The sequence below is a fragment of the Sarcophilus harrisii genome, chromosome 1 (assembly GCF_902635505.1).
Source record: "Sarcophilus harrisii chromosome 1, mSarHar1.11, whole genome shotgun sequence".
Taxonomy (NCBI): domain Eukaryota; kingdom Metazoa; phylum Chordata; class Mammalia; order Dasyuromorphia; family Dasyuridae; genus Sarcophilus; species Sarcophilus harrisii.
The window spans coordinates 643,128,993-643,145,787 of NC_045426.1; the positions used below are offsets into that span (position 1 = coordinate 643,128,993).

General features: G+C 38.4%; 1 protein-coding gene across 7 annotated transcripts in view; it reads right to left on the minus strand.

Annotated features, from left to right (window-relative positions):
* The window catches only part of MROH1 (maestro heat like repeat family member 1), a 181,575-nt gene that overhangs the window by 86,656 nt on the left and 78,124 nt on the right, over window positions 1-16,795 (minus strand). For all 7 annotated transcript variants that reach the window (XM_031947386.1, XM_031947384.1, XM_031947381.1 and 4 more), the window contains 5 exons: window positions 15,671-15,749; window positions 4,794-4,907; window positions 3,593-3,666; window positions 3,043-3,165; window positions 199-309 (listed from right to left, as the gene is read on the minus strand). In XM_031947386.1, the coding sequence (XP_031803246.1) occupies window positions 199-309; window positions 3,043-3,165; window positions 3,593-3,666; window positions 4,794-4,907; window positions 15,671-15,749 (501 nt within the window). The remainder of the gene's footprint in view (window positions 1-198; window positions 310-3,042; window positions 3,166-3,592; window positions 3,667-4,793; window positions 4,908-15,670; window positions 15,750-16,795) is intronic.

Consider the following 16,795-nt stretch of genomic DNA (forward strand, 5'->3'; position numbering starts at 1 on the left):
CCTGTAATAACAAGCACAATGGCCTTCTGAGCTCCAGCCCACTCTGTCCAATCAATTTATCCTTCCAAGTTTACAAAGAACCTTCCTAAGCAATGGGTAGGGCATGTCAGTGAGTGTGTGCCAGACACCGATTCTTTAATGCTAGCAGTGGTATGGAATCCATTTACATAAAGAAACAAAGGGACTTGGGATACTTACATCATTCATCCTGTCCACAGTAGTGCTGATGAGATAAAGTGTATTGATGCTGATGGTCCGGACACTGTCACTTGCGAAGAAGTCTTCAGTTTCTAGAAACTGCCTCTTAGACTATTCCAAGAAAGGAGAATATAGGCTCCTGTTTGACACCCCATATTTACATGTTACCCCCACACTCAATAAACTCCAGGTGTTCCCTGTTGTCTACAGAATCAGATATGAAGTGTTCTGTCACCCAAAATTCTTCATAATCTAATCCCCTCCACCCCTTGCAGTCTTATTACACTTCACACCCCTAATGACACTGACCCCCTTGTTGATCTACAAATAACATATTAAATCACCTCTCAGTTCTGGGCATTTTCTCTGTCTTCTATGCCTGGAATGTTCTTCCTCTTCAGTTCTGCCTTCTGGCTTCCCTGATTTCCTTTAAGTCTCAGCTAAAACTCCTTCTTTTACAGGAAGCCTTTTCCAATCCCTTGAAATTCTAGTGCCTACCCTTTTTTAGTTATCTCTTATTTATCATTTATATAATTTTCTTTTTATTTATTTGTTTATTCACTTTCTCTCTTATTAGACTGGGAATGACCTGAGGCCAGGAACTATTCATTTACCTCTTTTTTGTATCCTGAGCACTTAATATGGAGCTTGGCACAGATAAAGCACCTAATAGATGTTTACTGACTGAAAAAAATGCTTGGTTGCTGACCTTTTCTCAGTGCCAACAAAGGAACTTGGGTAGAGCACACTATACATGTTGGCTACTAAAGTCACTAGTAATAATTTTCTTCCTCATGTTTGCTGGAAAGAGTTTCTCACAGGTATTTCCTCCTTTCTGAGTGACCATGACTTAGAACCATTGGAATTCCATTTCCACACCTGAAGACCCATAAAAAATGAAGTTTTTTATGTAAAAAACTGCTCAGCAAAAACTACTCTAAAACCTTACTTCTAGTTCTGGGCTCAAAAACCCAGACTCAATTTCAAAAATCTCTATTTTGTATGTAAAATGAATAAATCAAAAATATTCTAATGTCTATTTAAACTACATTATGATATTTTAATAGATTCAAAAAGCAGGGCAAGCAGATATGAGCAGAAGGGAAAGGAAATATGGCAAGAATATCTCTAGATTTTGAGAGAGAGTACCAGGGTGCCAAATTTCATTTGATCTTGTATTTAATAACTATGTGTATATTTCATATAGATAGATATAGATATATGTGTATAAATATCTATGTTTCACATTTGTGTCATATATGTTTTTATATGTCTCCCTCGTTAGAATGTAAGCTGTCTGTGAATAGGGATTGTTTCACTCTTTGTACTTGTTATTTCCATCACCTGGCACACAGTAGGTATTTAATATTTATTGATTAATTAATGGTGAGGGATTAGATAATATGTGGCTTTGAAAATTTAATGGGAATAATGAACTTTGTTCAAGAAATCAGTAAAGTTTCTCCATGCCAGGGAATACTGACCAGAAGGGCAAGTACTCAGAGAAGTGGTCATAAGCAGGATCAAAATCTTCCCTGACAAGTAGACAATGAGCCAGAACAGCAAAACATAAGGCCAGTGTTAAGGATAATCCTTAACATGGTCCTGGGTGAAACAATCTAAGCATAAAACTCAATAAAAGTAAAGCTGAGCAATGCACGGGGCCTTAAACAATAGCTTGGAATATGAATTATTTTTTATTTTAATTTTGATACACTGAGTAACACTTTGGTTTTACATGGAGATTAATTGTTTACTCACTACACATAGAATATTTAATAAAAATGTTTTTATTTTTACCTTTTTATTTGCTGAGGCAATTGGGGGTAAGTGACTTGCCCAGGGTCACACAGCCAGGAAGTGTTAAGTGTCTGAGACCAGATTTGAACTCAGGTCCTCCTGATTTCAGGGCTGGTGCACTATCCATTGTGCCATCTAGCTGCCCCACAAATGTTTTTACTTTTAAAAATAATTTGCAAAGTGGAGTGTGCACATTTTGTTTCTTCTTTTTTCACGTATCCTATCCATCAACCACCAGGCTAACACTACTGTTAACACAAGTTACGACTCCTTAAAGTGGAAAATTACAGTCCCTTTACTCCTATCCTATGCATGTGCTACTGAATGAGGATGGATAAAAATCACTCAACTATTCTTCACTACAAATTTATGTTATACAACCTCAACTGGGCCTGAATTGCTGCTAGACAATCCTATTTTACCTCCCTTATCAACTCACTTTCCCACTCTCCATAGCAGCTCCTCCAAATCTTTTTATTCTTCCTCAAATGTCCCATCGGTCTCTCTCCTCCCACTCCCAGGGAAGAAACTTGCCTCATATTTTACAGAAAAGGACTGAGGCTATTCACCATGAGCTTCCTCTTCTCCCTTCTTCCTCATTTCCTATCACTCACATGCCTTCTACCCACTTCTCCTCCTTCACCTATTTCACATGATGAGGTGACCTTACTCTTCACCAAGGCTATTTGTTCAAGTGATTCCATTTTATCCCTTCTCTTGCAACAGAATGCTCTCTCTGTCATCACCATTCTAATATAATTCAGAGCCAAGATCATTAGTAATATGAACTATGGTCAGAATACAGGGTGATAGGATGTAAATAATTAGAGATCAAGATTCATTGGGACTTTTTTCCTTTTTGAGCTAATTATGTTTTAAAAAAAAAAAAAACAACCCACCAACTCAACTTAAACTATGAACTTGGATTTCTACAGGTTTGTTCTCTGCCTATGAGGGCCCAAATGAAATTATAGCTAAGAGTTTTGTGCCAGATTGGCTTCTTAGTTTTTCCAGGCAACAGGCCCTTGTGAATTCCCCCCTTACCATTGGTTCTGGTGGCAGGGCACACTGTCGAAGGATATATTCTATCATCATCTCACCCCCCGGCTGCTCCAGATAACCATGGTGGGCCATGGCACTGATTACCTGCACCACAGCCCTCTTTACCTAGGCAGGAGAAAATATAGATAAGATCCTCAGGCAGCTCCACACTCTAGCTGGAGCTCTCTTTTTGAAAGACCAAAGACAAATGGCCCCAGCCAGCCAGCCCCAGCCAGCGCTGCTGAGCCACGACTCCAAGTTCTGCTGGAGGTGTCCCTGAGATGAGGCCCCAGGACCTGCAGCAGAGGAGCCTCCTGTCACTAAGCTGCAGGGAGAGGCAGACGCCATGTGGGCTAAGGGAAGGCCACACTGTCCACACCAAGCTCACTCCTCTCGTGGCCGTACTTTGTCATTCTCTGAACAGGATTAAGTTCCTTAAGGAGTGAGCCCAGGCTACTTGCAGCTGAGCTGTTGCCTGGGGAAGCATCTGTAGCGGTCAATATTCAATCTCACATCTGTCTGACTCCCTGGATAGGGAAGCCACTCCACTTACCTTGCTGTTAGTATCCAACAGAGGTAGCTTCATGGATGACAGAATAAATGGTTTCTTTATCTCCATCTGAACAGCTGAAAGACATAAAGTGTGGCCCGGCTTCCTGGTCTCAGCTTTCATATTTAAGCCTAAACCCTCCCCATTCTCCCACTCACTCAAATCCTCCCTAAAACAAGCACAGACAGGAGGATAGGTCTGAACAACCCCTTGAATCCCCAGCCTACCAAGTCTTCTCTATGTCACTCTGGCCCTCTTTGGTCTATCACTTTGTTTTTGGTCCAAAAGTTTTGGCAACAATAGAGAAAAAGAAGATTCATTCTATGTCTTTTAGATGTTATGAAGAATTTTTATTCGCTGCTTTTGTCCCCCCAAGCACTTCTATGCCCAAGGAGGCCAGAAAAACACACTTAAGATATATACTGAGTGTGGGGAGCATGAGCAGGAACAGAGCTGGTTCCCGCTCCCACCCCCACCTCCACCCCCTCGGATTTACTCATTCTGAAGAGTTAAATATCAGAGAGCTGAGATAAGCAAGGTCCCAACTGCAGAAGATCTACTAATCATACACTACTTAACAAATGAAGCTACTCTTTTTTATATTTCCTAGATGCCATTCTGCCCAGTCCACTAATTCAGATATAGTCTTATATTTTATTTTAGAGAGGAATTTGAGAGTCACCTTTTCCAAAGAAATAAGGCCCTGTGACACCTTCTAAAATAAAGGAACAGGGAGAAGGAACTGTGATAAAGAATCATGGACCTCAAATCTCACCAAATTAAATAGCCCCATAGGGGGAAAACAAGCCCTGGAGGGGGAGAAGCAGCTTGCCCAAGATAATATAATAAATTGCAGAGCCAGGATTAGAATCCAGGTCTTCCGATTCTCAGCCCAGGCCTCTGCTCCAAATCCTCCCACTTTGCACTGTCAATTCCAGAGGGATAGGAATGGCATGCATTACTGGAATCTACAGATAATTCAAATTTTAGCCAACAGACAATCTCTTCCATCATCAAAGTAGTTACCTTACATTAAGAAGATTTATTGTAATATATCTTCCAGTGTGCTAGGGAACAGTGAAATAGCTGAAGGAAGTAAGATAAAAGGGAAAGAAGATCCCTGTACACTTCTAAAAACTGCTTCCCCTTCTCAAATGTCAAAACCACTTAACAATATGGTCAGTACATGTAGGAAGTTACTTACAGGCTGAGTTGATGATCTGCCTCATGATATGCAGGGTCCCCACTCGAATTCTCTCATTGCTGTTTTCTAGCTTGGGAAGCAAGAAGGCTAAAAGGCGGTCAGGAAAGGAGCAGGCTGCAAGACAAGATAATCAATGTGGTTAATCAGTCCAGGGATCCATTAAAGGACAGATTCAAGAGACAGTTTAAGACATCTCCTGCAATTAAGAACCAAAGCATGAGTCTTTGACAGGGTTCAGGCTGCACATTCCAAGGATAGGTAAGTGATCTGTCTAGTGCCAATTGCTCCACTGAACAAGCTCAACAAAAATAGTTGGAAATGAACTTTTTCTTCACTATCTTACATATTTTTCTTTTCTTCTTTTCTCTTCTTCACATGCCTTATATATTTCCCATTCCATTTAATATCATCAGCACTTACTCAAGCCATATTTCTATGTGGCATAGTGGATCTAGAGCTGGTCATGGAGTATGAGAGACATGAGTATTAAGTTTCACTTCTGTCAGAAACATGACAAACATGGGGGCCATGTGACTCTGAGCACGTCCCTTTATCACTCAATGTTCTAGGTAACACAAAGACTATGGGATGGGCAAAGAAAATGCTGACTTGCACTGATAGAAGAAAATTTCTTATTTGCTTTTCTTAAAAAGAAAAAAAGCTTTCTAGCTTTTTTAATAAAATAAAAATAAATAAAAAAATAAAGAATAAAAAATAATAGCTTAAAAAAAAATCTTTCATCATTCTCTTGGTGATCCTATCAATACCCATAGTTTAAACAATCATCTCTATGTATATGACTCTCAAATCTATGTATTTGTATATCATTAGCACATTTCAACAAATATTTGGTGAATGAGATTACTGATGACAGAGTATCCCATAAAGTCTTAGTGCAGTTCTAAGTTTTAATAACTTCAGAAGAATAAATGCTACAAACTTCCAAAAGCCACTTGAAACATTATTTTTAAAAATAATATATTTGATTTAAATTCAACAAAACTCTTTCTTATGTCATAAATGCATCATTTTAGTCACTTTTTGAACTCTGTAAAAACTTTTTATCACCCTGATAATCAGAAATTGAAAGATTGCATTTGCAATGATCTCATCCAAAGATCAAGTTTTAGTTACACCATGATACTTCTGATGTGATCCCACATGAAAAAGTCTAAGATCATAATGTGAAAGGGCAAGTAAAATGATCTCTTCTATCAATCTACTCCACTGAAAAATTTATCTCCAGAAATTATCACACCCACAATCCAGAATGATAGAATGCTATCTTGTTCAAATTAAAATTTTATTATGTCAAATTTACAAAACTAGATAAGTATAAAAGATACCGAATGACCACAAATGGAAAAGGAAATGGGCTCTTCTGTAGGAAAAATCAGATAACAGATGGCTCAACAGGTGGCCCATAAATATTAGAAGTACCACCTAATCCCTGGTTCTTTTGGAAGCCTTCAAGAAGTTAGTGGCTCCTGCCTCTGATACTTATTAGCTGTGTGACCTTTTATAACTTTCTGAATTTGGAAATTGTCGTCTATTGAGTCCATTAAAGATTTCAAGACTTCACGTTGTTCAAGTTACATTTGGTATGAATTATTCAATTGAACTAACATTTAGTTTGTTAGTGAGCTGCAAGACACTTTGTTGGACTCTTGGGAGGTGCCAAGATTTAAAGAGAGAAAGATAGCATCTGCCCTCAAGAAATGCCATGCCACGAACAGTCCAATTTTTTGGCTTGTAACTATGTGTGTGCACATTTATTAAAAATCTGTTTTTAGTTGAGGTATCCATGCTTTTCGTTGCACCCTGGCCAACTGCTTGCCTTGCCTAATTCTGAGTATCATGTCATTTACATATCTTGCACAAGTAAGTTGGCTCTTTTTAAGTTGTAAAATTAGGATTCTGTGTTTTGAGCAAGAGAATTTGTCTGGAATGTGATATTGGAATTAAAAAAAAAAACAAAAAATGAATTCAACAACATTTCTTAACAGCTCTTTTGGGGGGAATTTTGAAGTCTCTACCTAGTGTATGTCCCTGCTGAAAACCATGACAATTGCTTTTTCATATGGTTGATTTGGGGAGGGGACAGGGAGAGATGGAAGGATCATCTTTAGTGTCTCCATGCTGCATCCTAGTACAGGCTGGAAATGAGCATTGGTACAAGTAGAGGAGATTCTGTTAGTTTGTGAGAGTCCATAATTAAGGCGAATTTCCATTTCTGGCAAACATACCAGCAAGTGCTCATTACGTATCTTTATTATCTGCACATCTAAGCTCAGAGTACTCATGCATAGTTCATGCATAAAATTGACAACATTGTCACCAACAGCCATTTTTCCAATTTGGGGAACTTTTATCAGATTTTGTTGCACTCAGTTTTTGCTATTGGAAGGAGTTAAGCCAATCATTTAAAAAACAAAACAAAAATCAATACATCGAAAGGTCTGAATTGTTTTGAAAGGTGGAGATACCCTTACATGCTGAAACCAAAGGGCAGAGAATCTAGTTAAACACACATATTCTCCACCAGTCTTCCCCACTAATTAAAAAAAATAACTCCAAACCCCAAACCAAACTCTTTGCTGGGGATATAGTGGTTTGTCAGGTCTGGTGGTGCATTTGCAAGACAAAATATACAGTGACAAAGGCATCATACTGTAAACTTTTTTGAGACACTGTGAAGTCAGTAATCTAGTTATTTTCAAAAAGCGTGGTTCCCTTAATGGGTGCTCCTCTATAATGGGGCAACATTTGTTCCCAAGTTAACAAAACAGGTAATTGAACCAGGAGACCCCACTGCTTCCTCTGCATCTCCTATGTACAGAAGTCCACAGTGAGTCCTTTCTGATTTTCTCAGATTTGGACTGCACCAAGGGAGAGAGGATGCATGTCCAAACTGATACAATTGTTTAAAATGGTGCCTTAATTGGCTCAGAGTTATGCCCTTTATAACCTTTGACTGTCAAAAACCTCTGGAGGTATCAATTTCACACTTGTAAAATAAAGGAATTGGACATGACCTTTAAGATCCCTAGCTCGCTCTATCTATCCATCCATCCATCCATCCATCCATCCATCCTATCTTCTCTGGAGGATTTATGCAAAGATATGAATGGAAATTCATATGGAATAAGAAGCAGCAGGCTGGAACCAAAAGAATAAAATCATGGATCAATCAAATACATTCAATTCAAACATATTCACTGTGCTAGGTATTTGGAGGAGATTAAATAAGATCCCCTGCCTTCATGGAATTTAAATTAAAATCCATTCCTGATAGTTCACCTTTCCTCAGATAACTTCCTCCATTTAGACTATTTTTCACTTATCTAAATTCATCTCAGTTTGTCCCACTCAATCTGAAAAGTTTTCCCAAACAACTTTAGCCCATAAAAACCTCCTCCAAATTCATAGTATATTTTTTTCTATACCAGTTAAATAGCAATTAATTATGTGCTGCCCTGAGATATCTCTTTTAAAGGTTATAACATGTTTTTTTCAACTAAGCTCTCTGGAATCAGAGAATCTGGAATCTGGAATTAAAACTCACTTTCATGAATTCAAATTAGTCCTCAGATACTTATTAGCTGTGTGACCTTGAGCAAGCCAATTAACCTTGTTTGCCTCAGTTTCCTCATCTGTCAAATGAGCTGGAAAAAGAAGTGACAAACCACCTTTACCAAAAAACTCTGAATGGAGTCAAGAAGAGTCAAGCACAACTGAAGTGACTGAACAACAAATCCAGAATAATTAGATGGTTAACAATGTTGAATGTAGAAGGTTTGGAAGAGAGGAAGTAGAGGCAGTGGTTTTAGATAACAAGTGTAGATGGACTTTTTAAGAAGTTTGAGAAAAAGAGGAGAAATGTTAGATTAGGAGAGATGGTGAGATTTACTGATTTTTTTTCAAGCTTCTGTAGCCTTGAGGTATGTTTGTAAGCATCAAGGAAAGAACTAATACATAGGGATTTTAATGGGAACAGCTTGTTGGAAAAAGATAGGTTGGGTGAGACTGGCCTTGAGAAGGCGAAAGGCAAGTTTCCCTTTCAGATATATCAAGGAGAAATTTCTAATTCTAAAGAAGAGACAATGGGGACTGAAGCCAACATCTTGTGAGATGGTGAGATTGGTGAGATGCCCATGGCAAGTGACCTAGATTTTCTTGTGAAAGTATGAATCAAAATCCTTAGTTGAGACATTGGGGGTAAGAGACAATATGGAAGACTTGAGAAAAGAAGAGAGAGTTTGGAACAACCATTGTGATGAGTGAAAGAGACAATAAATTGTTACTGTTTGGTACTTCAGAGAATCACCATGTGAGTAATAAACAGAATGTAGATGGTCAGAGTAATCCTGATTTAGGATTTAGCAACATGTGACTGGTGATAGGACAAGGGAGGAAGGGATTCCATAGTAGAAAATAATACGAAGTTAACTGGTTAACCCAGGGGTAGAGATTGGGAAGTGAGAAGAGTATAACCACAATAGGCATAATGCTATAAGATTATATTGAGGGGTAAAGGGATTGAAGGTCATACATAGTAGGGACAGAGACTAGGCCTAGGAGGCAAAGGAATAACAGTTTATGATTAGACAAAGGATTTCAGAATTTTTCATCAAGAAAGTGGCTTGCTAGTAGGCGATTATCAGATGAAGGGTATAGTCCTCCCAAGGTATAGCTGAGGTGGACTAGAAGAGTAGATCAGGGATTTGAGGAGACTGAGCAACAGAGACATTATGAGGTTTTAAGAAACATTAATGTGTACATTGAAGTTTTCAAGTAAAAGTGCAGGATTTGGAATAGAAAAACTAAGCTGTTATAATATGGGTGCCACCTGCCAGTGGCTGCTGGAGATCTAACTCAGACTGTAGAATGAATCTCTTCATGTGAGAGGATGATGATCCAAGGAGACTGAGAGGCAGTTGTGTTCTCTGACCTTTTCCCCCTCCTCCCTCTGCCTCCAATTTATTTCATTCCCAATCCACAAAGAATATCTTTGAAGGCTGCTTTGCAACTCCTTCAAGTGTTATGATTCACAGCTGTGGAGGTTCTCAGAGAATTGACTTGCCCCTTCACCCAGGCATGGTCCTTAACAATTCCCCATTTTTGGTTTTATGGAAATGCAATTATTTCCCCCCCACAGCATGGTCAGTATGTTTGTGCATTAGCTGTTATCTAAGTCCATATGCTAAGGTATCTGAGTCTGCATGCTAGGGAGTGCAAACAGCACTACAGCAGGTGTTGCGTCTTGTGAGATGTCATGGAGGCAAACTTTCAAAGGGAAAAGAGGATTGTAGTCAGAACAGGGATTTAAGTCTCTCATCAGTCTCCTGGCTCGGCCTTTAGATGTGTTGGCCCATTTAATTACCCCGACTAAAAAAGTCTTACCAGGTCTCTTCTCCCTTTCCTTCCTTGAGGGTTACCCAAGGAACTCTGGGAGGATCCTACTCACAAACAGCTCTCAAATGCTGCTCCTTATGTCCCATGTTTGGGTGCCATATGTTGTGATACGGGAGCCACCTGCCAGTGGCTGCTGGAGGTCTAACTCAGACTTGTAGAATGGACCTCTTCATGCGAGAGGATGATGATACAAGAAGACTGAGAGGCAGTTGTGTTCTCTGACCTCTTTCTCTTCTTCCCTCTGCCTCCAATTTATTTCATTCCCAATCTACAAGCAACATCTGCCTAAGTAAAGGCTGCTTTGTAACTCCTTCAAGTTAATAATTCACAACTATGGAGACTCTCAGAGAATTGACCTATCCCTTCAACTAAGCATGGTCCTTAACAATGAGCTAGGCACTAAATTCATTGGGAAAATTTTGAACCCTTGATGAACCAGCTCAACTCTACACTAGCGTCTGCTCTCCTCCATGTTTGGATAGCTAATAGCTGCAGCTTTTTTTATTTTCTTCTTTTTTTAAGGCAGTTTTCAGTTTTTGCTTTGTCATGATAATAATTTGTTTGTAGTTTTTTGTTTTAATTAAAAGAACAAGTCATGCTCAACTAATTCTATTTCCCTATTTGGCAAGATTCTTAACCTAAATAGATCAAAGTAAGGCTATGACGGTAGATAAGAAGCTGCCTAGATTCAAAAATCATGTAATAATAACTACTCTCATGTCTCCCTGTTCTATTATCGTTTGGAGTCAGTGCTACTTTTCTCACATTTTTGTTCCTCTTTATTCTCATGGAGATTTAGGCTTATCTAAAATTTTATGATAATATAGCTTATGGCAGAACCAGGAGATCATTATACACAGCAACAACAAAATTATGCAATGATCAATTCTGATGGACGTGACACTTTCCTACAATGAGCTAATCAATGCAGTTCCAATGAAGTTGTGATGAAGAGAGCCATTCACACCCAGAGAGAGGACTGTGGGAACCAAGGGTGGATCACAACATAGTGTTTTCACTCTTTTTGTTGTTTGCTTGCATTTTGTTTTCTTTTTCATTTTTTTCCTTTTTGATCTGATTTTTCTTGTGCAGCAAGATAACTGTATAAATCTGTATACATATGTTGGATTTAACATATATTTAAACATGTTTAACATATATTGGATTATTTGCCATATAAGGGAGGAGAGAGAGGGAAGAGGGGGAAAATTTGGAACAGAAGGTCTTGCAAAGGTCAATGTTGAAAAATTATCCATGCATATATTTTTGAAAATAAAAAGCTTTAATTAAAATATTAAGAACATGTAAAAAAAATAATATAGCTCATGGCCATATGGCACTTGATAATGGATAGAAGGTTGATCACACAGATAGGAAGCATCTGAGGCCAAATTTGAACAATGGAAAATGAATCTTTCTGACTCCAAACCTAGAGCTCTATCACTGCACCATCAAGCTACCCATCATTCTTGATATTCTAATCTTTTATAGTTTGAGTTTTTCTTTTATCATACAAATCCAAACCCTTTTCTCCATCCTCACTGGGGCCTCCAATATCTTAGATCTTTCCCACACCATCACTTCTATATTGGCTACATGTAAGGGTTAAAAAGCCTCTAGAAGCAAGGAATACAGCTCAAGGGCTGTGGGAGGACCTGAGGGATGAGAGGTTCTGAGGCACAGGTGAGTCCTATGTGGAGGTGGGGCTTAGCCCCAGGAGGCGGTGTCTGACCCCAGGTACCACATCTCCCTCCTTAGTGCTCTCAAAGCCTAGCACGCCTCCTTCCTTCTTCTCGGACCAATCCCATTATGCCAAGTTCCTAGAGGACCTCCCCTTCCCCTAGGGGGAATATATAGGTATTATATTCAGGGGGTTATGTATAAATATGTGCTATCTAAGAATAAAGTTCTCTTTCGCTTCACCCCTACCTCCTGGTGGTCTGTCTCTGTGGGATCCGGGTTGGTGCCCAAAGACAGGTAAGTGTGGCCTACCTGTGCCGTTGACAAACGGGCATTAAAAGTAGCTCAAAGAGGAGCTACCAGGGTAGAGTAGTCCATAGGGGCATAACAGCTACACTCTTCTCCCTTTCCTATTTTGAAACCTTGATGAACTAGTTCAACTCTACACCTTATTATTTTCCATGTCAATCCTGGGCTCTTCCAAGCACTAGCCTTATAATTCTTCCACTTTCTATTTACATACTACTGAATAAAAAGCTGTAGAAAAACACAAAGTCATGCTGACAGGGCCCACTACAAATATGTTAGGTAATCTCAACTGGATCCAATTATTTTATACCTTCCTGACTGATTATTCCAGTTAACACAACAGTTTTACCAAATCTTTATACCCCTCCTGCAAACTCCCCTTCATTCTTAGCTGAGCACCTTCAAATTTTGCTGATACAGCTGAGGTAATATGCTGAGAGTGACTGTTTCTCTCATCCTACTTATCTCACATCAGAAAGATATCTTCTTCTACTATCTCCAAAGAGAAGTGGCTCTTCTCTTTGCCAACACAAACCATCCCACAAACACAAACAATCCTATCCCATCCTGTCTTCTCCAATGAATTTTTCTATTAGTCATCCCCAATATTTTATCAATCATCATTCTCTGCCTACCTCTTTATTACTTTAAAACATATTGATGTTTCTCATTTGAACTATTCATCCTCACAATCTATTATACTAACTCTCCTTCCTTTTACTAACCTCTTTTGAGAAATCCACCTCAATATATGACTGTGATGGAATACTATTGTGCTGTAAGAAACAATAAACAGGATGCTCTCAGAAAAACTTTGAAATACTTACATGTAAAGTGAAATGAGCAGAACTAAGAAAACATTATATATAGTAATAGCAATAGTGTATGAAGAGCTATGAATGACTTAATTATTCTCAAAAATACGATGATCCGAGACTCTGGAAGGACTTATGCTCCATCCCCAGAGAAAGAAGTGATAGAATCTGAATACAAATCAAAACATACTTTTTTTTTTACTTTTTCTTTTTTTTCCAATGTTTTCCTTTACAATGTGACTAATATTTTCATGAAAATATTTTGTATAATTATATGTGCATAACCATATCAAATTTCTTGCCTTCTCAATGAGAATAATCCAAGGATTTTTTTTAATGAATATTAAAAATTGCTTTTATATGTAATTGGGAAAAAATACATGATTTTTTTTAAAAGGGGGAAAAAAGAATTCCACTTTAAAATAAATGCTTGCTGACTGACTGCTTGGTAATTGCAAAAGTTCTTTAGAATCAATCATGCTGATTATGGCTAACTTCTAACAAAAAAATTTTTTTCAACAAGAAGATAAATTCTTATTTCACATTAAGGTAAATTAATCTTAGGCTGGGCTTTCCTGTATTAGGTCCAGAACTTAAACTCTCTTCATTCACCATTAGCTAAAATACTAGCTTGACCAATTTATAACCATGGCCAGATAAGGGCAAAGGAAACACATTTCTCTCCCTGGGCCTTGAGAGGAAAGTTTAATTTTCATGTAAAATGAAATCATTTTTGATGATCATATTTGAGGTACAGATGGGAAACGACCAGAACTGAAACTAAAAGCCAACAATGTTTCCTTTAAGCCATTAATCTCACTTCCATAGTGACTCTAGCAAAGAGAGGACCTTGTAAGCCTTCAGTGGAAACTTTTTTTTTTCCACTCTATAGTACCATCATGCAACATGTCAATTATTGTTCTTAACCATGATATCCTCCCACCCTCCCCGTTTTTTTTTTTTGGTTTTTTTTTCTGAAGTAATTAGGGTTAAGTGACTTGCCCAGATCACACAGCTAGGAAGTGTGTCTGAGATCAGATTTGAATTCAAATATTCTTGACTCCAGGGCAAGTATTCTATCCATTGTGCCATCTAGCTGCCCCATTAACCATGATATTCTAAGCACCATATCACCACTTATAACTATTACAAGGGGTTAATGAATCAGATATTCTTCTAAGCCATACTCAGAAACATAATTTAAAAAGATACCACTAATGTTACCAAGAAAAAGGGATTAATTCAAGAGGAATCCTTTAAGAACTGTAAATTTAACAAGAATCTGTTTTGTTTTGTTTTGTTTTTGCAAAAAAAAATTAATATACTACAGAAATACTACAGAAAAATGACAGAAATGCCTTAGGAGAAGACAAAGAAAAAACCCTTTTATTTATTTATTTTTTGACCAGGCCTGGGATTTCATCATTATGGTAAGCTCTCAGTGAGAAACTTCATCCCCCAATGTAGACAAGTGATTTCTTTTCAATTTGTTGTTTCAGAAAGTTTCTTGGGAGCTGTTGGGAGGTTAAGCAACTTGCCCATGCTCACACAGACAGTATGTGTTGGAGGCAGGTCTTGTACTCAGATGGCTCTCTAGCCACTAGGCAGCACTGCCCCTCTGAACTCTTCTCTACCACAAGTGGCCATAGGTTTCATTGTTCCTTTTCTTTTGCCACGAGTTTTCTCAATACATGCTAAGTTTCTCAAAAGTCTAGAGATTCCAAAACATACTTTATATACTTGGGGACTAAAAGGGAGGTCGTTCTCCTCTATCTTCTCCAATCCCTTGAAAATTGAAAATTTATTAAGGTCAGGGACTAGCTTTATTCTCTTTGTTATGGAGAGCCCTGAACAAAGGGCTTTGCATATACATGATATTCAATACCAAACATGTGTTGAATTGAACCATTACTCTTCCCAAATAACTATACTCACAGAGACGCAAATGCCTACAAACCATTCCCACTGTGCTTACTGGGACAATTCCTTTGCCTAAGAAGCTGAAAGGTCCACTCATTTCACCTATCAATTATGTTCTCACTTCCTTTCTCCCTTGTAGCTGGCAATGAAGTTTCTGCAATTCCAAGGAGAAATCAGTATTTTTTAAGCAGTTTACTATGGTCCTATGCAAAGTATTTACTTTACTCCAAACCTTAAACTGCAAATTATTGAAGATTTCTGGGATAGGACTGTGAGGGTGCTCATTAATGGAACCTAAATACATGACATGACATAGTAATGGAGCTCCTTAGCTGCTCCAAAAAGCCTCATCATGGCTAAAAGGAAGGGAAGAAGGCTCCCCAGAGACCTTGGGGAAGGAATGATAGTTACTCACCTCAGCCAGCTATGTTTTACTACGATGTCCACAATTCATGTACACCTGCCCAAACTAATTAAACCCTTTCCATAATCTGTCAAACCTACTTTCCTTCAGGCTACTCCTACTCTGTCCCAGCATCTGTTCTTGTGAATAATATTTTTTAATACCCCAAATTAGGCAAGCACGAGGTATAATCAGGTTCTACAGCCCACACTGATATGTTGAATTCTTCACCCTGTTATTTAAAAAAACCTAACCCAAAGCTGGACTGCCCAGTGGCCCAGAACGTCCACTTCCCTTACCACACTCCTAGATCTCTTCCGAAGCCTCTCTCTTACCCAGAATTGTGAAGCAACGCAGGACTTCATTGTGATTCTTAATGACCAAGGGATTGAGTGAATCCACTGGGGCACAAATCTGCTCCAAAGGAAAGAGGAAAGAAATTACCAATATGACCACTGCCTAAAGGACCCTCACTCTCTGGTAATTACCTCTCTGACTGGAAAGAATCAGTTCCAAGATACTGGGGAAATGCTTGAAAACACATACACACACACACACAAAATACCCAGTTCCTCTATCTTACAAGAAAGGATGGATTATGAGGAGGATCCCCATATTCCCTTCTCCTAGTAACTGCTTAGAAAGTAAAGTCTCTAGGACAGAACCGTAGAACTGGAGATACAGGAGGAACTAGAAAAAGTCAGTCACCTTCACAAACCCAAAACTATATGGCATCCCTACATGTATACCCAATTTAGGGGATTACCTCATTTTCTGGACTACAACCTCTCAACATTTTTAAAGCAAATGAAACAGAAACTGTGTCAGCAAAAGGAAGCAAGTATTACTAAGTGGTTCCAAATTGAGTCAGAGCTAACATGGGGAGCTATCTTAGGATGATACCTGAAATTTAATCAAGTATCTCAAGCCAAATCTCAGAACTTGTAATTTTAGTGTTTCTCCTCACTTGTGGGGTATGAGAGAAACAAAAATTATCAGCAAAAAAGAAAAAGAAAAAGATAACAAAAAACAGCTATTGCCTCTAGTTGTAAGACATGGGGAAATGTCTAAAAAAAGTTAATTTCTTATACCAGTCTAGCATAAGCTAGTGTAAAAGCTGCTCAGCGGTATTTCTGAATTGCCAGTTTTTTTCCTACTTAATTACTTCTGGTGCAAATAACAAAGCTAATCAATCTATTGTTCTTCCTTTTTCTGTTAAGGCCAGGCCGCCTTTCCAGAGACCATGCCCCAATTTTATACATCTTTGAACTATTGAAGCCCTATTTCTTAGGACAACTTTCCCTTTATGGGACCTAAAACCAAAAACCAATCACTAATAATCATGAAGTACTGTCTGATGATGAGATAGTACTGTCTGAGAAAGTTATCACTTTCTGCAGCTTGGCTTGGGCTCTCTTCTTATGGAACTTCTGGTATGGTCAAGATTTCTTGATTCCAAA